Raw genomic sequence first — 25,584 nt, 5'->3', positions numbered from 1 at the left:
ATATTCTGTGTTTTGGTGAAGGGCTAACCATACATTTTACCTTTATTACCGTTATGTGAAACGATAAAGTTTCCATTGAGAAAATACAGGTGTCTTTGCTGCTCAATCAAAAAAATTGAGATTTGTAGATCAGAACAAAACAAGTCTTGTCTTTCTTTCTTCTCTGAAATCTTACCCAGCAGAGGATTTTCCCTTTTTCTTTTTTTGTTCACTCTCCTTCATCAATAGCTCTCTGCTGTGCCTGTTGTATACAATGAAAGAATTACATTTATACATTTGATGCAAACTGTGCAGTGAGACTATTTCAGCCTACCAGTTGTGGTCCCATTCCATACCTGTAATTACATTTTATTTGCATAATGTCATTTTCAACATGTCAATAAGCGTGTCTGTGAAAGTGATTAGAATCCCTTATTTTATTTTTTTTTAAAGCGTGTGTGACCCGCATGAAGAGCCCAATCCAGAACTCTGTGGAATTTTAACCCACCTGTCTTTAGACATCAGGGGGAATGAGAGATGTGTTTCTGTGGATTAGTAATTACATATAGTTTGAGGCCAGCACAACAAATCTGAATCCCAGTGACCCAGAAAATCAGTCATCTTAGTTTAGTGCTTAACAGATTAATAGAATACCAGATGTACAAACTTTTGCAAATAGCATGCTAAGTACAAAGTGTCTGGCCTAGAACATGAAATGTATTTAAATCTTTCTTAAAAATCGAATCCATTGTGCTTCACAACTTGTATAGAAACCACGGAATTGACTAAACTTTCTACAGTAGAGTGAATCCACAGCATACCTATGGTGTGTGAAAAATGGTGATTCTTTTATGTCCATCTTGTTTTAAATAAACCAAATGTAATTGTATTTTTGGCAGCTGTGTTACTAGCAGTTTTCCAGACTCACTTTGTTTCAGTATTTGATAAATGCTTAAGACGCTGAGGGGATTGCATTATCTTCTCCGTGGTTTTTTTTTTTTTTTTTTTTTATATTGATATAAAAAAGACCAGTTAGGTGTAAATAATACTTATCAATGAGTGTTAGATTTTATAAACTTTGCATCACTGTACAGTAGAGTTGCACAATTAATTGTTAAAGAATCTAAATCGCAATTCTACCCCCCTCCCTATCTTAAAACAGCATTTCTTAGATTCTATGTAACAAGCGTGTTCTCTGCTCACTTCTGACAGCTAACAAAAAGGTAAAAGCATTTTTGCCAAGTTTATCTCAACATCTGAGATAACTACAGGCATACCCCACTTTTAAGTACACAATGGGGTTTTATTACCAAAGCTTAATTGAACAAGCTGGGGTTAGAAGCTCATTGGTTTCTATGCAGAAGTAAACCTGGTTTTGCACTTTTCAGCTTTAGTAAATAAGCTCCATTGTGTACTTAAAAGTGGGGTATGCCTGGATAAACAAAGTAACATTTTGTTCTTGGATCAAAGGAATTAACTCCGGTCTGTAAATGAGGTCCGTTTAACCACTTAAAGACTAAACCCTTTTCTAACACTTGTTGCGTATAATTTAAAATCAGTATTTTTGGATAGAAAATTACTTAAACCCCCAAACATTATATTTTTTTTATCAGAGACCCTAGAGAATAAAATGGTGGTTGTTGCAATATTTTATGTCATACTGTATTTGCGCAGCGGTCTTTCAAATGCAATTTTCTGGGAAAAAATACACTTTAATGAATTAAAAAAAAAAACGAAACAGTAAAGTTAGCCCAAATTTTTTTGTATAATGTGAAAGATGATGTTACGCCACAAGAATCGTAAGAAAATCGTGATCTTTTTTCTAAACAAAAAAAATTGTGATTCTCATTTTAGCCAGAATCGTGCAGCCTCTACTCTATAGTTTTAATTGTGTGCATACATAAAGCTGCCATGTTTGCTTAATACATAAGCAGGGCATGATTCCGGCTAGTCTATGGGTCTCCTATTTCAATAAAAACAATGCACTCCTTGCATGACTGATATCTTACTTCAATAGTTAAAGACTTTTACCCTAGGTTCACCCATGCATTTTTTTTGTGCATTCTGCATTTTGCAGAAATGTACTACAATCCGTTTAACATAGTTTCCTATGGTACACATTCACATCTATGCGTTTTTCAGCCGATGCATTTTTGGAAAGGGTCGGGGACTTTTTTCCTGCAGAGGATTTTGTTTTGCGCACAATAGACTTCAGTGGACCCACACCAAAACCACAATACTTGTTTTTACATGAGTTTTTCCTTGCTTTTCCTCCATACTACATTGTGAATAGCTGGTTGTTAAGGAGTGGGCTAGGAAGCTGGCCACGCATACTTAACAACTGATGAGTCAAAATATAGAAACAAGAATAGCCAGCAATATAAAAATCTGCAAAAAAACAGTGTGCCCCCCCCCCCCCCCCCTCAAAGTCTATACCAGACCCATATCCAAGCATGCAGCCCAGCAGGTCAGGAAAGGGAGCAAAGGAGCAATCCCCCCCCCAAACCATACAAGGCCACATGCCCTCAACATGGGGGGGGCTTGGGGCAGAGGGGGACAAGAGCCTCCACCCTATAACCCTGGCCAGTGGTAGTGGTGGTGGGCTTAATCTGAAAGCCCCCTTTAACAAAGTGTATTCACATGGTGGGTAACCCCGCTGACAGCTATTGATTCATTGGTTGTTAACGGCACAGTGACCGGCTTCCTGGCCCATTTCTTAACAACCAGCTATACACGGTTTGTTAAAGAGAGGAAAAAATCAAAGCACCTGAAAGCTGCATCAGCCGCATAGATGTGAACCTAGGATCTTAGCACTGCGCCGAACCTGCACTTCTTACTCACTGTGGCCACCCAGGGTATACCAGCTCAAGAAACCTGTCTGTACATACACCAAAGGATGCTGATTAATAGAAGCTATATGCCAATATACAGTTCTTCCAAAAAGTTTTATTCAGCTGTTAGCAATACAACTGCATCCATAATGTCCCTGACCAGGAACCGACCCTTGGTGCATTTACTGGCATAATCACAAGGATCCTTGCGACTAATCCAGTAGTGGATGTGGGCATGCAGCTTCTGCTCTTTGGCTTACTTTGACCAATGTTAAATATTGTGGCTGAATGATTGGAAGTGAAATACAGATCTCCTGCTAGTGGCTATTCTACACTCTGTAAATAAAACCAATCTCCAGATGAGCAACTATAACACAGCTGACTTACAGTTGTGCTCATAAGTTTACATACCCTAGCAGAATTTATGATTTCTAGGCATTTTTCAGAGAATATGAATGATAACACAAAAACTTTTCTTTCACTCATGGTTAGTGTTTGGCTGAAGCCATTTATTATCAATCAACTGTGCTTACTCTTTTTAAATCATAATAGCAACAGAAACTATCCAAATGACCCTGATCAAAAGCTTAAATTCCCCCGTTCTTATTACCGTGTATTGCTTCCTTTAACATCAATGATAGCTTGAAGTTTTTTGTGGTATTTGTGGATGAGGCTCTTTATCGTCTCAGATGGTAAAGTTGCCCATTCCTCTTGGCAAAAAGCCTCCAGTTCCTGTAAATTCTTGGGCTATCTTGCATGAACTGCATGTTTGAGATTTCCCCAGAGTGGCTCAATGATATTGAAGTCAGGAGACTGAGATGGCCACTCCAGATCCTTCACTGTATTCTGCTGTAGCCAATAGCAGGTCGACTTGGCCTTGTGTTTTGGATCATTGTCATGTTGGAATGTCCAAGTACATCCCATGCGCAGCTTCCTCCAATGTAAATGTTCCTCCAGAATTTTTGATAGCATAGTGCATTCATCTTGCCATCAATTTTGACCAAATTTCATGTGCCTTTTGTAGCTCACACATCCCCAAAACATCAGCGATCCACATCCGTGTTTCCCAGTAGGAATGGTGTACCTTTCATCATAGGCCTTGTTGATTCCTCTCCAAATGTTGCGTTTATGGTTGTGGCTAAAAAGCTCAATTTGACTTTGTGCCAGAAGGTTTGAGGTTTGTCGCTGTGCTGTTTGGCATATTGTAAGTGGGATACTTTGTGGCATTTGCGTAGTAATGGCTTTCTTCTGGCGACTCGACCATGCAGCCCATCTTTCTTCAAGTACCTCCTTATTGTGCATCTTGAAACAGCCACACCACATGTTTTCAGAGAGTCGGTATTTCACCTGAAGTTATTTGTGGGTTTTTCTTTGCATCCTGAACAATTTTCCTGGCAGCTGTGGCTGAAAGTTTAGTTGGTCTATCTGACCGTGGTTTGACATGGTGCTGGACAGATAGGGAAAAGTGGCTCTTCCCAGCCATACACACCTAAAAGGGTGCACTAACATCTAGGTCTCTTTATAATTGTTGTTTTACAGTGTTCACCCATGATTCACACTTTTCCAGAATGAATGTGAATTTTTAGTGTGTCCAATCAAGAGGTAAAAGTGCCCCTACCCCAAATGACTAGGATGAGATCCAGACACTTGTGCCCTGACTCACATGCTACTTGCTGTTAGTTCAGTGAAGAAGTGAGAGCCCAGCACCAACGCATCTTAGATTTAAAGGAATCATTTTATTTTTGCAAGACAAAAAAATAATAAATTCCTTGTAAAAGGTTGATGTGTTTCAGCCTCTTGTGGAGGCCTTAGTCATAATAATAATATTATGCTTTGGTGCCGGACTCTTTCATCTTTGCCATTCTTTAGTGTGTATCTTGGGTGAAAGTTGTGTTAATTGTATGTGAAAACATTTATAAATAGTTCCCATAGTTTGCAACACATAATGGGCTTCCCAATAATCTATAATAGAGAGTCCCCATGCTAATGTGTCTAGAGAAGGCTCTTAAAATATACACATTTTTATAGATGAGTCTGCTTAATCCATTTTTACAGACTTGAATGAAAAACAAAATTGTACAGCAGTATTCTGAACAATGATTGTAAAAGGAGGAATGGGGAATTAAGATTTTAATTTTTTTTTTTTTACTAAACACAAAATATTTAGTAAGTTAACATACTAATTTTCTTCCTTTAGAATCCAACACAAGTCGGAACAGCACTTCAAGTGTTCTACAACCTGGGAGCTTTAAAAGGTGTCATTACCAGTGTGGTGGATGGTTATTGTTCAGCATTAGATGAAAATATCAACAATGCTTTGGATATCAAAATTCTAACACAATCATCACAAGCTGTCCAGAGAGGTGAGAATTACATTTTTGTATGCTTAAAGGCTAGCATCTTGTTTTGCCATTGTTACCAGCTTTGAGGAATTGTTTCTTTTGTGTGCCTTCCAATTTATATACAGTATTCCATTTCATGCTGTATGCTCAGCACAGACTTTGAGTATGAAACTTTAAAAATATTTGCATAATAAAAAGGTTGGAATTTTCATATGCTCTACATAAATGCACATTACAATTTAGAAAAAGTGGTTACAAAATATATAAAAAATAAAATAAAAAAATGTGTATGTGGCTAAAGCATGTAATGAGCACTTTTTGTAATTTCCCATGCCTTTATTTATATGAATTCCATGTTTATATGCAGGTCAAGCTGTCAAATGGTAATGGCAGGAGTTGGGTTCTAAAGGTTTAAATTTTGTTAAAAAAAAAAAAGTAGAATAGATGTACCAATCAATCTGTGTGTGCCAAATTGATGCTTCCTGCACTTACTAGCGAATATGTGCAATAACAATGATATGTGATTCAAATTACATAAGTTCTGTGTGTATGCTATTACATTAAATATGGGTTGCTGCTTTCTGAAGGTGCATGTGACTAGATTTGTAAACCGAAATATTCAATAAAAACTTTTACTGAGAAAAAAAAAATGTGACTAGTTTGGAAGCACTACCACATGTGACAAATTATGATTAAATTTACAACAAAAGCTGTGCAAATATCAAATCAAAGTGCATGTGCAACATATAGTTCATGTCTAATTCATGAAGTTCACAAAAATTTCACAAACTGTCATACAATTTTCATAAGACTTCTAAATCTTTTTAGTGCATAACCATTTCCATATGCAAAATAAAAATGCCAAGTGCTGTTAGGATTCCATTCATGCGGTCCGTGCCCCCCTCTTGTGTACCCTTACTCTCACCACATATCATGGACTTCCACGACAGAAGTCTCAAACGCTTGAACCGATGGCTGGGCTTTGTTGTCCTTTATTTGATTAAAAACAAGTACTATCCACTTACAACTCGAAACACGTTGTAATGCTTAAATGCACCCGTGGTCAACTGGCGCGTTTCGTCCCTCCCACGAGACCTTACAAAATGATCCTTTGATAACATCTCAGGGGAGGGACGAAACATGTCAGTTGACCATGGGTGGTGATGTCAGATCTGGCTGGTGAGACGCAAGTCTCAAACGCTTGAACTGAGGGCTGAGCTTTGTTGTCCTACAGGCTGGGACGCCAATGGCAGCTTGAGATGTCTTCATATGGGGATCAGGTAGTTGGCAACAGATAGAGAGAAAATGATAGTGTAATTCCGTTTTATTTGATTAAAAACAAGTAATATCCACTTGCATCTTAAAACACGCTGTAATGCTTAAACACCGTAAACGGAGAAGTGATTGGCGACTTGCGTCTCGCCGGCCCACCGGAATTGATGCATTTCGCCCCTCCAATGAGATGCTATCAAAGGATCTTTTGATATCGTCTTATGGGAGGAACAAAACGCATTAGTTGACCACGGGTGCATTAAAGCATTTAGCCATTACAGCATGTTTTAACATGTAAGTGGATATTACTTGTTTTTAATCAAATAAAACAGAATTACACTATTATTGTCTCTCTGCTATCAGTTACCAACTATCTGGACACCTTCTGAGGACATCTCAAGCTGCCATTGGAGTCCCAGCCTGCAGGACAACAAAGCCCAACTATCAGTTAAAGCGTTTAAGACTTCCATCATGGAAGTCTATGATATCTGGTGAAAGAGGCACAAGAGGGGAGCACCGACCACGCAAATTGAATCCCAACAGCACACCTACTTTTATTTTGCACATGGAAATGGTTATGCACTAAGAAGCTTTGGAAGTCTTATGAAAATTATATGACATTTTGTGAACTTCATGAACTATATATGAACTCCATTGTTGCACATGCACTTTAATTTGATTTGATATTTCTACAGCTTTTTTTGTAATTTAATTATAATTTGTCACGTGGGGTAGTGCTTACAAACTAGTCACAAGGATTGAAAGATGCCTGCTCTTGTTATAGTTTGTTCCAAGCCATGCCACTGTCACATTTGCTGGAAAGTTTGACCAACATACAGTATATATTAGGAAAAAAATATTAAAATGGTTCTAAAGGCAGAATTGTTTTTTATCTTAACCACTTGCCCACTGGGCACTTATACCCTCTTCCTAACCAGACCAATTTTCAGCTTCCAATGCCCTCGCATTTTGAATGACAATTACTCAGTCATGCAACACTGTACCCATATGAATTTTTTGTCCTTTTTTTCCACACAAATAGAACTTTCTTTTGGAGGTATTTAATCACCTCTGGGTTTTTTATTTGTTGCACTATTAATGAAAAAAGACCAAAAATTTTGTAAAAAAAAAAAAAATGAATTTTTCTTCATTTCTGTTATATAATTTTGCAAAATAGTAATTTTTCTTCATAAATGTCAAAATTTATACTACTACATATCTTTGGTAAAAATAACCCAAATCAGTGTATATTATTTGGCCTTTGTGAAAGTTGGAGAGTCTACAAGCCATGGTGCCAATCATTGGAAATTGATCACATCTGATATATTGATGGCCTATCTCATTTCTTGAGACCCTAACAAGCCAGGACACCGCCACTAACCTTAGAAGACTTTTTTTTTTTAATTATACAGACACCAGCTGAGCATATCGGACATAGGGCCCTTCTATCTCTTGATGCCATTAAGGCGTTCAATAGTGTCAGCTGGAGATACCTCTGGGCAGTGTTATCAAAATTTTGGTTTTGGTGCCCACTTCAAGCTTGGATCGCTTATTATACAATGTGCCACAAGTGGCTATACGGGTATCAGACAGGATGTCACCTGTTTTTGCACTTGGTAGGGTGACTAGACAGGGATGTCCCCTGTCCCCCCTGCTCTTTACTCTTGCCATTGAACCCCTTTCTGCTCAGGTGCGTAGGTGCCCGCCTGTCACTGGATTTAGATACAGTGAATTGCATGAGAAGATTACGCTCTACACCGACGACCTGCTACTTTTCTTGGGGGACACAACTACTTCCTTAAACAAGGTCATCTCCATTATTTCAGATTTTAGCCATTATTCAGACCTTACTATGAATGGACCAAATAAGCTCTGATGTTGCTGGATGACGCGCCTGGGCAGTCAGCCTCACTCCATTGCCCTATTGCATTAGTTCCCTCCTTTAAGTACCTGGGCATCCAAATATCCCCCATGCTTACTGATTACTGTAGCCTAAATGTCTAACCGCTGCTTACCCGATTAAGGGATAAGATAAATGTTTGGAACAAACTCAAAATGTCCCTGGCATGAAAAAGCCACCTCATCAAAATGATTCTCATGCCTCAACTCCTTTACATACTAAACAATACCCCAGTAGTAGTCCCATTAAAGGCATACCGAGTAGTGCATTCTCTTTTCAGGTTAGTTCTGTGGAATACTCTACCCCCTAGGGTTAGCAACTACAGTATTGTAAAGATGGGGGCCGCCTTGCGCTCCCCAACCCCTGGTTATATTATCTGGCCATGCAGTTGCAACACTTGAACGGCGCTATGACCTCCAATCCTGTTGGACCATTAGCTAGGCTCTTGCTAATAGGCACTGGGGCAGAGTATATCCCGAAGTGTCTGGAGGCTTAGTAGTTCCAGAAACCTAATAAACAGATGCTCACATGTGCGTTGCTTCAAAAGGTGCAGAACAAGGCTAAACAGTTGCAGTACATGAAGGGGTTTACTAAGTATAGTCCGATATGGAGGAAATAAAACTTACATGGAGCTGGCTAAACTCCAACAGGGGCTTAGGTAGCGATCCCTAGGGGTAACACACCTCTCACACGGCCTCGGAAACCAAAGGCTTTATTTCACTTTATCATATGCTTTAAACTGATTTTCTGGGTGACCATCCCATAAGGGCGTTGGCAGAGTGGAAGGGAGACCAAGGTCCCGTGTCAGGTGATCAGTGGGAAAAAGCCCTCCAGTCTGTCACTATGTGCTCCCTAAATGTCTCGCAAAAAGTATCCCAGCTATATATTTTACTCGGAGTTCAGTATACTTCCGTAAAAAACAAAATGGGTAAATTATTGGACCCGCTATGTGGCAAATGTAAGATGGTAATAAATAAAGGAAAGCACTTGAATCCACTCAAAAATGTAATTCAATTTAGAGGATAATTCCATCAATATGATGGGCTTCCTTCCCAGGAGCACAAACGTATTATAGAGGCAGACAATGAGGAAAGATGTGAGACCATAGCGGGCTCACGAATGCTCACATCGGGACAAGAAAGCTCAAGAATATAATAAATGAAAAAATGGTAAACTTTATTAGAAAATTCACGCAAACATCTTAAACAGTAGAAAGAGATTCCACAGGTGAATCGCCCATCAAAATCTGTGGGGTCCTTTCAATGACAATACCAGATATACACAGGTGAAATAGATGGCTGTACAAAAATGTGTAAAAAAGGATCAAAACAGAAAAACAAAAAGACAAGACGTGGTATAAAAACAATGCTAAACACTGCTATAACAGATGTAGGGTCATCCCCTCCTATTTTCCCTCCCGTCTTCCCTATGTACCCAGCTGAAGCTGATAGTAGATTAATGTGGGCCAGGCAAAAAATGCACACAGGTCTATCCAAAAATGTCCTTTTTGTAAGCCGTTTCAGGCTCAATGAACGTGCAGTCAGGAATAAGTTCCACAGATTATGCCATATAATATATTGTCAGGGATCCAAATGATTAGCTATATGTTCATAGCTGTAACAAATTTACCTGAAAGTGCAAGTATCATCCGTCATCTGGTGGTGCAATCATATAGGATAACAGAGACCCAGTGTGTGCCACTAGTGTCACTCTCTTCTTGGTCGAATATACAACGCTCACTGGTATGACTTCAATGGAGGTCCTGGTGGAACGATACCGCTATCAGCTCAGACACCATCCAGAGACGAACGAGCGGATTACGAGTGGAGCAGAGCAGTTGCCAGTCACACAAACGTTATGCAGCATGGGTCTCATGGATCATACATCCTGAGTTCCAGGTCATAGGTGAACTCAGAAGGAGCGAGTCTCTGTTAGTATCCAGCAGAGGGAGCTCTGAGTAGAAAATGCACCCGTCTAGTGAGGACTGAACAGAAAGTCTCTATGCAAATGCCCAAAACGGCCATAAAGATGGGGGATCATGCGGGGGCGCACAGGGGGATGACAGCAGCCTTAGACCATGCTAGGTCAACGCGTTTCGTGCCCTCAAATGGCAATTCAACTGGACAAAGTACAGAGGGGCAATCTTCACTTAATATAGGGTCAAATAACCAATCACAAAAGTGCCCCTGTAACAGTGATTTTTTTATTCTGCACCATCTTGTGGATGGATAAAAGTACTGCAGCCAAAATTTGTAATTAAGCTAATAGTGGATGCAAACTGATAAATCTATACTCGTATATAATTATATATTAGGCCACCAGAGATCAAAAATAGAAGGTTAAAATAGACAAATAGGTACACTGAAAGTATCTGGATTAGCACCTACAGGAAATAAAGTATATTGCCAGATATTATAAATCTTATGTCATACCAACACAGGTATTCATAACGGTGAGACTATAAAGAATGCAAAGAGTACAGATTCTCATACTTATGCTTCCAGAAAGATCTTCATTAGGCATTAAGGTCTAGTGGCTGCAGAGTTTGGAGCCTGAAGATCCATCTTTTTTCATGTCTCAATAAAATGGTATTGTAATCCCCCCTACGTTGGGATATATTAAGGGCAAAAAAAGACCTTTACATTTAATCCCTGGGGGTTACCATGATAAACATTGATGAAGTGTTGTGCTATAGGAGTTTCCTCTTCCAGACGGATACTTTTTAAGTGCTCTGCAAATCGTATCCTCAGTTGGCGTTTAGTTTTTCCAACATAAAGTTTATGACAGGGGCACTCCAAAATGTAGAGCACCCTTGTAGTGCTACAATTAATGAAAGTTTTATTATATATTTATTAGTAGATCCTGAATCACAGAAAGTAGCAGTTCTGTCGACAAATTTGCATGTACCACAATGTCCACAGGGGAGCATGCCCTTTATCCTTGGCATTTCCGTGAGCCAGTTTCTACTGATGGGACGTTTATACTCAGACTCAACTAGATCATCTTTAAGGTTTCTAGCTTGTTTGGCTGTCAAATAAGGTCTCTCTCCCACTATAGTTTTCACGGTGTCGGATCTAGTAAGGATGTGCCAATGATTGGTCAAAATGGCACGTGCCTTAGGCCATTGGACCCCAAAGGGGGTAATGAATCATACTGGGTCATTAGTCTTAGTTGTCCCCAAAAGGTCAGCTCTAGATCTCTTACTGGCGATCATTTTAGCTCTTTTTAAAGTGCGATGGGAGTATCCCCGTTCACGGAATCGCTGGTATAGCGATTCAGATTCATGGGGAAAGTCTTCCTGGGAAGAGCAGTTCCTTCGAATTCGGAGGAACTGGCCTATTGGAATCCCTTTAATCAAGGAATGCGGGTGGTGGCTATTGGCCAGGAGCATAGTATTGGCCACAGTCTGCGGAAAGTTTGAGTAACCAATTTACCTTCTTCAATTCTAATGGATAGATCAAAGAAGGAAATTACCACAGGGTCTACCACAAAAGTCAATTTAATGTTACGTGTATTGGTCCCAAGTTGCTCCATAAATGTCAAAAGTTCCAAATGGGTGCTGGTCCACACCATGAAAACATCATCGATGTACCGCAGCCAGATATGCACGTGGCTGTGGTACATCAACAAGGCATACACGGTGTCCTCCTCCCACCATCCTAGATGGAGACAGGCATATGAAGGTGCCCACGGGGCTCCCATGGCCTTCCCTCTAAATTGCTGATAATAGTGGTCTGCGAACATAAAGTAATTGTGCTTAAGAGCCATCTCTAAAAGTTCCGAAATTAGTTAATTTTGTGCCCCCATATTGGGGAAATGTTGTTCCAAGAAATGATATACTGCCAGAATGCCCCAGTCATGGGGTATTGACGTATATAATGACTCTATGTCCACCCCCACGAGGAGGGCCCCTACGGGGGACATCTAGATCCAAGATCTTATTGAGCACATCCCCTGTGTCTCGGACATATGAGGGGAGACTTTCAACCATTTCTTTTATGAGGTAATCGATGTACATGCCAGTTTTCTCCAGAGGTCCCTTAATGGCAGACACAATCAGTCTGCCAGGTTTTTTTTTTAGTTGTTTATGTATTTTAGGTGTAATATAAAATACTAGTACATTAAAGTCAATGACCTTAAGATAGTCATACTCCTTCCTAGTGACAAGGGAGGATTCAAGGGCCCATAGCAATTTCTCATTGATGAGTACGACCAGTTCCCCAAAGGGGTTGTGGTCCAGGCATATATATTTAGAAGAGTCGGACAAAAGTTGAAGTACTTCCGACTCGTACATCTCTGTGGATAATAATACCATGTTTCCTCCCTTGTCACTAGGTTTGATGATCACTTGTTCAGACTTTCTAAGTTCCCTAAGTGCATGACGTTCATCCCGGGGAAGGTTGCCTGGGTCATCAACTTCCCAATCCACTTTGGCAAGGTCTTCCTGTACCAAATCAAGAAAAATGCCAAGTCGTTTGTTCTTTCTGAATTGGGGCTTGTTGTTGGAACGAAAATTGCAATTGTGGCTTTCTCTTCCATTCAGGGGTCTTAGGCATTTCATCATCGCTGGAGGGGGGTTCTCCCTCTTCCAATAAGGATTCTAATTGGTTAATTGCTACTTGTTCATCACTATTGAGTTTATGGGTAGCATCTGATTTAGTAGATGTATCCATGTACAGGGATCTAAAGTGGACCTTTCTAAGGAACAGGTTGAGGTCAAAATATATTCTGCTACTCATTCTGAGTATGGTGATACCCCATGTGTGAGACTTTTACACAGTCTGGCCACATACAGAGGCCCAACATGCAGGGAGCACCATCAGGTGTTCTAGGGACACATGTGGCACAAATGAGCCCTGATGTGGCTTGGATGTGGCATGGATGAGAACTGACATGGCATGGGTGAGCATTTGCACGGATGATCACTGATGTGGCATGGATGATCGCTGATGTGGCATGGGTGAGCCATGGATGAGCATGAATAAGGATGTATGATCCATGGATGGAGCATGAATGAGGATGTATGATCCAGGGATGGAACATGAATGAGGATGGATGAGCCAGGGATAAAGCATGAACGTGGATGGATGGGGCATGAATGAGGATGGATTATCCAGGGATGGAGCATGTATGAGGATGGATGAGCCAGGGATCATTAGACGGAGTGATCACATGGTAAAGGGCCACTGCCATTGACCCTTTACCCCAATCTGTGACACGTCAGGTCTAGTAGACCCGGCGGTCATGGACATTTCCCGGGTGCACGATTCTGGGAGGATGTCATAAGTACGTCCTCCCAAAATTATCAGACCGTGTTGTAGCTGTCTTTCGGCTATGGCCCGGTCGGCAAGCGGTCAATGCATTCTGTGCATTAAGATAAAAAAGTTCAGTGTGCATCAGCCCCCCTAACACTTACCTGAGCCCCATCTCGAACAAGCGATCTTGCACGAGATCCTCGGCTATCTGAGACTCTCCTTCCATTGGCTCCCACTGCTGTCAATCAATGTTGAGCCAAGCTGCTTGCTGTTGAGGCATTTGGCAGGAGGGAAGGGCCAGGAACACTGGCGAGGGACCTGAGAAGAAGAGGATCTGAGCTGCTCTGTTCAAAACCACTGCACAGAGCAGGTAAGTATAACGTGTTTTTTATTTTTAAACTAAAAAGAAAAACAAGATTTTTATATTACTTTAAGAAAAGCTTGTGGAAAAAAAAAAAGAAATGTTTATAGTGAAATAGTATTATAATATGTTAAATGGATTAAACTCATACGGAGTATAACATTTTTCTGCAAAAAATGGCTCTTTACCAAAATTCTTCATGTACATGATGTGTCCTTATGAACAATATGCTGTTCTAGGCTTTAAACCCTATTTTGAATTTTATAGTTTTTCATGAGACTTTTAGAATGCACCTGACCTGGCCTACAATGTAACTAGGGTAATAATAGTGTTGAATACAGACACAATTACACGTTTCCGACTTAAAATCCATTTCTATTTTTTTCTATGGCTTTGACTTCTTTCTAAGTTTATATTTAACCACGTCACGCAAATCGCCATACGCATATGTCGGTATTTTGATCCTAAATGCAGAAGCTAGCTGCCATAATCTCAGTACTTTTAGGAACAGAGTGCGCTTCTCTTTCAGATAAAAGTGGTCTCCGCGGCACATTCCCCACAAGATCATTTTTTATCGGCAGCGGGAGAGGTGCCCACCCCCCTCCCGCCTCGCTTTTTTTCGATTATTATTATTTATTTATTTTTTATTGCATTTTAGTGTAAATATGAGATCTGAGGTCTTTTTTCTATTTCTATTACTAGGGATGTTTACATTTCTTGTAATAGGAATAAAAGTGCCCATCCCGATGAGCTTGAGCACAAACGCATACGTGAGTAGTGCCCGCATATGAAAACGGTGCTCAAAGCACACATGTGAGGTATCGCTGCAAACGTTGGAGTGAGAGCAATAATTCTAGCACTAGACCTCTTCTGTAACTCAAAGCTGGTAACCTGTAGAAATTTTAAAACATCGCCTATAGAGATTTATAAGGGTAAAAGTTTGTGCCATTCCACAAGTGGGCGCAATTTTGAAACGTGACATGTTGGGTATCACATTAACATTATCTTTCACAACATAAAAAAAAAATATGCTAACTTTACTGTTGTCTTATTTTTTAATTCAAGAGTGTATTTTTCCAAAAAAGTGCGCTTGTAAGACCGCTGCGCAAATATGGTGTCACAGAAAGTATTGCAACACCCCCATTTTATTCTCTAGGATGTTAGAAAAAAATATATATATACTGTTTGGGGTTTCTAAGTAATTTTCTAGCAAAAAAAATATGATTTTAACTTGTAAACAACAAGTTTAAAAAAGACGCTTGGTCCTTAACCGGTTCCCGACCAGCGTACGACGATGTACGTCGACAGAATGGCACAGGCAGGCATATTGGCGTACAGGTACGTCCAATCTTCAATGCCGCCCTGCCATCGGCGCGCTCCCGCGCTGGTCGGGACCCCCGTGAGTCTGGTCGCGGGACCCGCGGACTCGATCGTCGCGGGCATCCCCGCAATCGTCTCACGGGACGGCTGAATGGAGGAAATGCCGTGTAAACAGCATTTCTCCATTCTGCCTAGCAACTAGTGACGCTGATCTCTGCTCCATGTGATTGGAGCAGAGATCAGTGTTCACTAAATGAAAGCCCAACCCCCCCACAGTTAGTAACACGCCCCTAGGAACACTTAACCCCTACACTGCCACCCACTGGTTAACCCCTTCACTGTCAGTGTCATTTACTCAGGAATCACTGCATTTATATAGCAGTGATTACTGTATAAATGACAATGGTCCAAAAATGTGTCTAAAATGTCCGATGGGTCCCCCACAATGTCGCAGTCACAATAAAAATTGCTGATCGCCGCCATTACTAGTAAAAAAAAAATAATAAAAAATTATTAATAAAAATGCTATAAAACTATCCCTATTTTGTAAACGCTATAACTTTTGCGCAAACCAATCAATAATCGCTTATTGCAAATTTTTTTACCAAAAATATGTAGAAGAATACGTATCGGCCTAAACTGAGGGAAAAAAATGTTTTTTTTATATATTTTTGGGGGATATTTATTATAACAAAAAGTACAAAATAATGCGTTTTTTTCAGAATTGACGCTCTATTTTTGTTTATAGCGCAAAAAATAAAAACCGCAGGGGTGATCAAATACCACCAAAAGAAAGCTCTATTTGTGGGAAAAAAAGGACGTAAATTTTGTTTGGAAGCCACGTCGCACGACCGCGCAATTGTCAGTTAAAACGACGCAGTGCCGAATCGCAAAAAGTAGTCTGGTCTTTGACCAGCAAAATGGTCCGGTCTGCAAGTGGTTAAGTGGTTAAACATTCCCCTCCTGGTACTAAGCTTTTCCCCATCCTTTCGCCTTCATATTCCTGAGCCTCTAAATGTCTGAGGCCCCCTATACAGCCTGGATTTAGGATCTAAGGGGGCTCCACAGGGAGATGGAGAATAATCTGAAGACTAGTTGCGGGCACTACAGTTATTATGCATGTCCATTAGGGTAATGTATTTGTATGTTTGTGTTCTGCTTCTGTTTCGGTAATAGAAATAGAAAAACTCCCTCCACAAGGTCTAAACAAACCTTTTCTCAAAATCAATTTTTATAAATGGTGTCGGGTAAATCTTTTGTTGCTTTTAGTTCCCACACTAACACACCTTTTAAGTGGTGTGAATCCAACATTGTGTACTGCTCTTAGCATGTATTTGTATAGCATTTTGCAATGATCTGGAATATGTTTAAATTTTGCTTTGAATAGTTTGGAGCAGTGTTCACTTAAATGTTCTGCTGCTTTAGTTGGACATTCCATTATGCTGCTTTTATTCTTCTTTGCACATCAATTGTGAACGCATAGTAAAGTCGGTGTCAAACAAAAGCCATTTTCATTGAAAGCAAGCTGCTATTGGCTTAGGTTTCAGTTTGATGTTCTTATACAGTAACACTTAAAATGTTTGGAACAGCTTCTATCATATAAAAAAAAGCCTTGTCTGACAACTGGAAAGGGGTCATAAATGTCAGGGAAGTTATTGAAAGGAAAATCATACTTTTCTATTTTACAAGATGACTGAACCAGAGAACTACAAAAGGGCTATATGCGATTTAGAAATCTAAAGAAAAAATACCTGCTTTACTAAAATTTCTAGCTATGCTTGGGATTCCTTGTGTTTTTCATCTATGCCATCCCTTTCAAAGACCTTACTTATATGCTCTTGTATAGTTATGAGCCTCAACAGCAATTATTATTAACCTATAATTACTATGTGTCTTTATTTTATGCTATACCTTCCTTACGGTGCATCCGGAAAGTATTCACAGAAATTCACTTTTTCCACATTTTGTTACGTTACAGCCTTATTCCAAAATGGATTAAATCCATTATTTTCCTCAAAATTCTACAAACCATACACCATATTGACAACGAGAAAGAAGTTTGTTTGAAATATTTACAAATTTCTAAAAAAATAAGAAACAAAAAAATGTACATAAGTATTCACAGCCTTTGCCATGAAACTCAAACTTGAGCTTAGGTGCATCCTGTTTCCACTGATCATCCTTGAGATGTTTCTACAACTTGGGTGTCCTTTTAGTATATTTTGATATTTTACATCTCTGGAGTTCTCTGCTCTTCTCAGAGATATTTGTTCTCACCCATGTGGCAGTTTAATATATCATGTAGATCACTTCTCCCACTGAGAATAGAAGTGATCTACAAACGCTCTGAGAACCCTGAACGGCTTCTGTTTCTGTAATCTCACAATAGCTCAGGAGATTTCAGTATCAGAATCCCAAAGTGAAATACGAAGCACTCCACATACACTGCACATATTAAGTTAATAATAAAGATATAATCCCCCTACCCAATAAACAGACACCCCATAACTGTAAAACATTCTAATTAATACATAACATATGTGCATATTTATGCGAATGGTGTATTCTGAAATGATAGTACCCTATTTGTCATGCAGATATGCACCATTCATATAAAAACAATAAATATATATATTAAATAGTTCAAAGTAATTTAACCACTTTCAGACCGGACCATTTTGCTGGTAAATGACCAGAGGTCTTTTTACACTTTGGCACTGCGCTGCTTTAACTGGTAATTGCGCGGTCATGCAATGTTGTACCCAAACAAAATTTGCGTCCTTTTCTTCCCACAAATAGAGCTTTCTTTTGATGGTATTTGATTGCCTCTGCGATTTTTATTTTTTGCGATATAAACGTAAAAAGACCGCAAATTTTGAAAAAAAATGATATTTTCTACTTTTTGTTATTAGAAAAATCCAATAAACTCAATTTTAGTCATACATTTAGGCCAAAATGTATTCAGCCACATGTCTTTGGTAAAAAAAAAAGTCAATAATTGTATATTTATTGGTTTGCGCAAAAGTTGTCACATCTACAAACTAAGGTACGTTTTCTGGAATTTACGCAGCTTTTAGTTTACGACTGCCTATCTCATTTCTTGAGGTGCTAAAATGGCAGGGCAGTACAAAACCCCCCCAAATGACCCCATTTTGGAAAGTAGACCCCCTAAGGAAATTGATAAGAGGCATGTTGAGCCCATTGAATATTTTATTTTTTTGCCTCAAGCGATTGAATAATGACAAAAAAAAAAATTTTTTTTTTTTTTTACACAAAGTTGTCACTAAATGATATATTGCTCACACATGCTATGGGCGTATGTGAAATGACACCCCAAAATAAATTCTGCTGCTTCTCCTGAGTATGGGGATACCACATATGTGGGACTTTTTGGGAGCCTAGCCGCGTACGGGGCCCCGAAAACCAAGCACCGCCTTCAGGCTTTCTAAGGGCGTACATTTTTGAGTTCACTTCTCACTACCTATTACAGTTTTGAAGGCCATAAAATGCCAAGATGGCACAAAACCCCCACAAATGACCCCATTTTAGAAAGTAGACACCCCAAGCTATTTGCTGAGAGGCATGTTGAGTTCATGGAATATTTTATATTTTGCCACAAGTTGCGGGAAAATTACAAACTTTTTTTTTTTTTTTTTTTAACAAAGTTGTCACTAAATGATATATTGCTCATGCATGCCATGGGCATATGTGAAATGACACCCCAAAATAAATTCTGCTGCTTCTCCTGAGTACGGGGATACCACATATGTGGGACTTTTTGGGAGCCTAGCCGCGTACGGGGCCCCGAAAACCAAGCACCGCCTTCAGGCTGTCTAAGGGCGTTACAGTTTTGAAGGCCATAAAATGCCAAGATGGCACAAACCCCCCCAAATGACCCCATTTTGGAAAGTAGACACCCCTAAATCTAGGGGTACACTAGTGAGACTAGGTAATAAATGGCGGGTGCCCTGAAACTATAAAAAAATAACTAACCAACCAGCGTCACCTGTAACAGTTATATGGTGATCACTGGTGAAAGGGTTAACTAGGGGGCAATTAGGGGGCTTTATGCGGTAGTATATGGGGGTCCCTGGCGCTATAAAAAGCTGCAGCGAACCTAAATACCTACCTGCCTAACTAGCGTCACCTGTGACACTAATACAGCGATCAGAAAAACGATCGCTTATTAGGCTGGGTTCACACTGGAGCGATGCGGGAACGCCACAAATGCGCGGCGGGTTCCCGCATCGCATGCCTCCCGGCGGCAGTTCACACTGCCCTATGCGAACTGCTGGGAGTGTCAGTGAAATGTTACTGACACCCCCAGATCAGTTCGCATATCGCAGTGCGATCTGCAAACTCGGATCGCATGGTGTGAACACCCATGCGATCCGATTCTGCTGCGGGCCAAAAAAAGGGTCCCGTGCGAATTTGCGGCGGGTGTGGCGGGTGCGGCGAATGGCTGAACTCGAATCGCACAGAGATCGGATGTGATTTGCACTGCAGTGCGGTGCGAATCACATCCGTTCTCATAAACCGCTGCAATGTGAACCCAGCCTTAGTGACACTGGCGACGGGGGGTGATCACGGGGTTAAACCTTTATTGGGGGGGTTAGGGGGGTACCTTAGAACTAAAGGGGGCTAACCCTAACTGCCCTAACAGTTATTAGTCACAAATGACACCCGCCGGGTGATCAGGGGGTTAAACCTTTATTAGGTAATAAATGGCGGGTGCCCTGAAACTATAAAAAAATAACTAACCAACCAGCGTCACCTGTAACAGTTATATGGTGATCACTGGTGAAAGGGTTAACTAGGGGGCAATCAGGGGGCTTTATGCGGTAGTATATGGGGGTCCCTGGCGCTATAAAAAGCTGCGGCGAACCTAAATACCTACCTGCCTAACTAGCGTCACCTGTGACACTAATACAGCGATCAGAAAAATGATCGCTTATTAGGCTGGGTTCACACTGGAGCGATGCGGAAACGCCGCGAATCCGCGCGGGTTCCCGCATCGCATGCCTCCCAGCGGCAGTTCACACTGCCCTATGCGAACTGCTGGGAGTGTCAGTGAAATGTTACTGACACCCCCAGATCAGTTCGCATATCGCAGTGCGATCTGCAAACTCGGATCGCATGGTGTGAACACCCATGCGATCCGATTCTGCTGCGGGCCAAAAAAAGGGTCCCGTGCGAATTTGCGGCGGGTGCGGCGGGTGTGGCGGGTGCGGCGGGTGCGGCGAATGGCTGAACTCGAATCGCACAGAGATCAGATGTGATTTGCACTGCAGTGCGGTGCGAATCACATTCGTTCTCATAAACCGCTGCAATGTGAACCCAGCCTTAGTGACACTGGCGACGGGGGGTGATCACGGGGTTAAACCTTTATTGGGGGGTTAGGGGGGTACATTAGAACTAAAGGGGGCTAACCCTAACTGCCCTAACAGTTATTACAGTCACAAATGACACCAATGCAAAAAAAAAAAAAAAAAAAGACATTGGTGTCACTGTGACTGGGGGGCAGGGGTAATTGGGGGGTTAAAGGGGGGGTGTGAGTGTGCCTGGCATGTTCTACTGTGTGTGTAGAGTGTTGGTGCAACTCACCGATCCGCTCTCCTCCGTGTCGGAACGAAAAATACCGACACGGAGGAGAGAATACATCACTTCCTCTCCTGTGTTTACATTACAGGAGAGGAAGTGATGTCACCGGGGATTTCTATTCGTCGGGAGCGATCGCGAGGGGGTGGCCATGAATGAATGGCCGCCCCCTCGTCCCGGATCGCTCCCGGACGAAAACCGACCGCCGCAGGCACCGGGCGGGGGCCCGATCGGGCCCCCGACCCGCGGGAGGCAAGGGACGTACATGTATGTCCTTATGCCTGCCCGTGCCATTCTACCGACGTACATCGGCGTGCGGCGGTCGGCAACTGGTTAAAAAAAGCATAACAATAAAAATATTAAATTAACAATTAAAATAATAATAAATAAATACATAATAATAATAAATAAATATATATATATATATATGTGTGTGTGTGTGTGTGTGTGTGTGTAAAGTATATATGGCGTTTTTCACACAGGCGTATTAACATATACGCTTATGCAAACGCAGTGTGTACTGGACTCATCTGATGCTCTGAATTTTACAGCCACCTTGCGTTATCAGCGATGCATCATCTGCGCAGCTGTCAAAATTACAGCATCAGTTGTACTTCTGTAGCCACAACACTGCCTTTATATATATGCCTATATATATGTGTATATCTGTGTGAGTGTATGTGTGTGTGTGTGTATATATATATATATATATATATATATATATATATATATATATGTATGTATGTATGTATATATATATTATATATATATATTAGGGGTGCAACAGATCATCACTGATCCGTGATTCGAATGGGTCACCCTGTTCGGATCGGCACACGCAGCGATCCGCGGTCTCGGCCTTAGGAAAGGTCGCGGCTTCGGCCTAGCTCTGGAGCGGCAGCTATCTTGGTGCACCCATCAGCCGTTTACGATTTGATCACTCTGTCAAATGATGGAGCGATCACTTGTAAACAAACGTCGGTTCCTCTCTCCCTTCTGTAAAGTGGAGGGGAGAGATTGGATAAAAGCAGCGCTGTGGGCTGGATCTGCTCTGTAACAATTGCAGTCACAGTCATCCCTCCATACTCTGCCAATACTCTGCAATTCCCTGCCAATACCGTGCCAATAGTATGCCATACCCTGTCAATACTCTGCCATACCCTGCCAATAGTGCTATACCGTGCCAATACCCTGCCAATACTCTGCAATGCCCTGCCATGCCCTGCCAATAACATGCCAATACTCTGCCAATACTCTGCCAATACTGTGCCAATACTGTGCCAATACTCTGCCAATACCGTGCCAATACTCTGCCAATACCGTGCCAATACTCCGCCAATACTCCGCCAATACTGTGCCAATACTCCGCCAATACTGTGCCAATACTCTGCCAATACTCCGCCAATACTGTGCCAATACTCTGCCATACCCTGCCAATACTGCCAATACCCTGCCAATACCCTGCCAATACCCTGCCAATACCCTGCCAATACTCTGCCAATACTCTGCCATACCATGCCAATAGTCTGCCATACCCTGTCAATACTCTGCCATACCCTGCCAATACTGCCATACCCTGCCAATAATGTGCCAATACTCTGCCAATACTCTGCCAATACTCTGCCAATACTCTGCCATACCATGCCAATACTCTGCCATACCCTGTCAATACTCTGCCATACCCTGCCAATACTGCCATACCGTGCCAATACCCTGCCAATACTCTGCAATACCCTGCCAATAACGTGCCAATACTCTGCCAATACCGTGTCAATACTCTGCCAATACCGTGTCAATACTCTGCCAATACCGTGTCAATACTCTGCCAATACCGTGCCAATACTCTGCCAATAACGTGCCAATACTCCGCCAATCCTCTGCCATACCCTGCCAATACTGCCATACCGTGCCAATACCCTGCCATACCCTGCCATACCCTGCCAATACTCTGCAATACTCTGCCATACCCTGCCAATACTCTACCATACCCTGCCAATACTCTGCCATACCCAGCCAATACTTGCCAATACCCAGCCATACTCGGTAATACCCAGCCATACTCAGCGATACCCAGTCATGCTCAGCCAATTATTATTTGCTGATCCGAAAAATTATCCAATCCGTGACTCTGATCCCAGGAACGATCCGTTCCGTGAGTTTTTTGAAAATATATATACACACACAAATATAAATATATACACACACAGATATATATATATATATATATATATATATATATATATATATATATATATATATATATATATATACACACACAAATATAAATATATACACACACAGATATATACACATATATATACATATATATATAATCTCTGTGTGTAATTGTATAGTTAATGTATTTGTAACCTGCTGTTGGTGTATTTTTCACTGCAGTTAAGAAAGTTTTTACTTTCATTTTTGGCCACGGGAGAAGGAAGAAGCTATTCTCTAGCAGAGATCTCCTGATATCTCCACCTCTGGGCTGGAGAAGCCAGAAAGGAGAACTTGAAAGAGAAGCACAGAGATAAAGTGGCATCTCTGTTTACTAAACATGCCGTTTCTGTTGCAGTCAATGCAGCCGTTCTGTGTTCTGAGATGAGAAGAGAAAAAATAGTTCTCCAGCACTCATCTCGGTATATTAAACCTGCAATGCTCTGAGATAAGCAGAGATCATCCTGATCTCAGCTTATCAAAGTTTACTAAACGGACACCTTGATTGGAGTCCACCTGTGGTAAATTCAGTTGATTGAACATGATTTGAAAAGGCACACCTGTTTATATAAGGTCTCACAGTTACCAGTGCATGTCAGAGCACAAACCGAGCCATGAAGTCCAAGGAATTATATGTAGACCTCAGAGACAGGATTGTATTGTGGCACCAATCTAGGGAAGGGTAAAGAAACATTTCTACAGCATTGAAGGTCACAATAAGCACAGTGGCTTCCATCATCCATAAATTAAAGTTTGAAACTGCCAGGACTCTTCCTACAGTGGGCCGCCCGCCCGAAAATAGAGCTTTCTTTTGGTGTTATTTAATCACTGTTGTGTTTTTTTTATTTTTTTGCTAAAAGACTGAAAAGGTTTTATAAAAAAAAAAGAAAAAGTATTTCTTAGTTTCTTTCAGTAAATCTCCTTCACTGATGTGCACTGATGAGGCGGCACTGATTGGCACTAATATGCCGCACTGATGGGCACTAATATACCACACTGGGCATTGATAGGTGGCACTGACTGTCACTGGTGGGTGCCAGTAATAAGCAAGCATTGATGGGAACTGAAAGGTGTCACTGATGGGCACTGATTGGTGTCACTGATGGGCACTGATTGGTGTCACTGATGGGCACTGATTGGTGTCACTGATGGGCACTGATTGGTGTCACTGATGGGCACTGATTGGTGTCACTGATGGGCACTGATTGGTGTCACTGATGGGCACTGATTGGTGTCACTGATGGGCACTGATTGGTGTCACTGATGGGCACTGATTGGAGTCACTGATGGGCACTGATTGGAGTCACTGATAGGCACTGCTGGGGCTGTACTGTAATCAGGACACTGATGATCACCCTGCAAGGACAGCAGAGGAAAGCCGATAAACAGCACTTCCTTGTTTACATGTGACTGGCTGTGTTTGGACACAGCCGATCACATGGGTAAAGAGCCACTTTATTGGCTGTTCGTTTAATGTCCTAGGAACACAGTGCGGTCACCTCACTGTGCTCCCCTGAGCGGTGGTTCTGGGGCACCATCATATGTCCCAGAACGAGCGTGCATCCTGCTCCCCATCATTTTACTATACGGGGTGGAGGGGCTGTGGGAAGTGGTTAATACATTTGTACAGATTTCAAACAAACCTCTTTTACATTGTCATTATGGGGCATTGTTTGTAGAATTTTGAGGAAAATAATGAATTGAATCCATTTTGGAATAAGGCTGTAACATAACAAAATGTGGAAAAAGTGAAGCACTATGAATACTTTCCGGGTCCACTATATGTTGTGTGTGTGTATATGGTATGTAAATTATGCCTTTAGGTGGTTGGTTCCTTTGTCTTGCAGCATAGCGCTATGTAAAATCATCTGGAAATTTCAAACCCAGTCTGTTGATATTAAACACAGTTTTGTTCCAGAGATCATCTGTTTGACAGTTGCTATTGCACACCCTGAGCAGAATTCTGAAAATAGTTTTGTACTGGGCCAAAAAGATTTTCAATGTACTGATCTCTTGCTATTGTATTAGGGCACTTTCACACTCCAGCTCTCACGCTGGAGTGACAGACGTGGTGCTCTACAGGCATTATTTTTTGCAGTATAGCGCCTGTAAATCGCTTTAGTGTGAAAGTAGCCTTATATGCTTGCAGTACTTTGCTATCTAATATCACATTTTCTAACTTTCATGTTAACATTTCTGCAGATACAGTCTGTGTCTAAAGCTGGGCAGAGATTTAAGACATAAGTTGTAAGTTCACTGCCAATCTGGCTACCAAACAATTGTTGGCTTACCCAATGTGCACATAGAACTTAAAAGCATGTTACACTATTAAAGGCACAGGAATAGAACTGTTACAAGCAGAGGGAAATGGAACACTGGACAAATTCAAACAATTTGATTCCAGTGAATTAACCACACAAATAAAGATTGGTTTCCTCCAGGTTTGACTTCCAGGCCCATTGCCGTATGGTGTCTAAACGCCACCCCCCTCCCCCAAAACCTAAGGACCCAC

General features: G+C 41.2%; 1 protein-coding gene across 1 annotated transcript in view; it reads left to right on the top strand.

The window, feature by feature from the left end:
- Positions 1-25,584, top strand: part of COG5 (component of oligomeric golgi complex 5) — a 485,726-nt gene that overhangs the window by 245,209 nt on the left and 214,933 nt on the right. The window contains exon 8 of the mRNA XM_077472430.1: positions 5,008-5,173. Within this exon, the coding sequence (XP_077328556.1) occupies positions 5,008-5,173 (166 nt within the window). The remainder of the gene's footprint in view (positions 1-5,007; positions 5,174-25,584) is intronic.

This window comes from Lithobates pipiens, unplaced genomic scaffold (genome assembly GCF_037356315.1).
Source record: "Lithobates pipiens isolate NorthernLeopardFrog02 unplaced genomic scaffold, aLitPip1_a1.2 Scaffold_8, whole genome shotgun sequence".
Classification (NCBI taxonomy): domain Eukaryota; kingdom Metazoa; phylum Chordata; class Amphibia; order Anura; family Ranidae; genus Lithobates; species Lithobates pipiens.
Note: the sequence above shows the minus strand (reverse complement) of the source record. Positions and strands in the feature narration are given on the sequence as shown.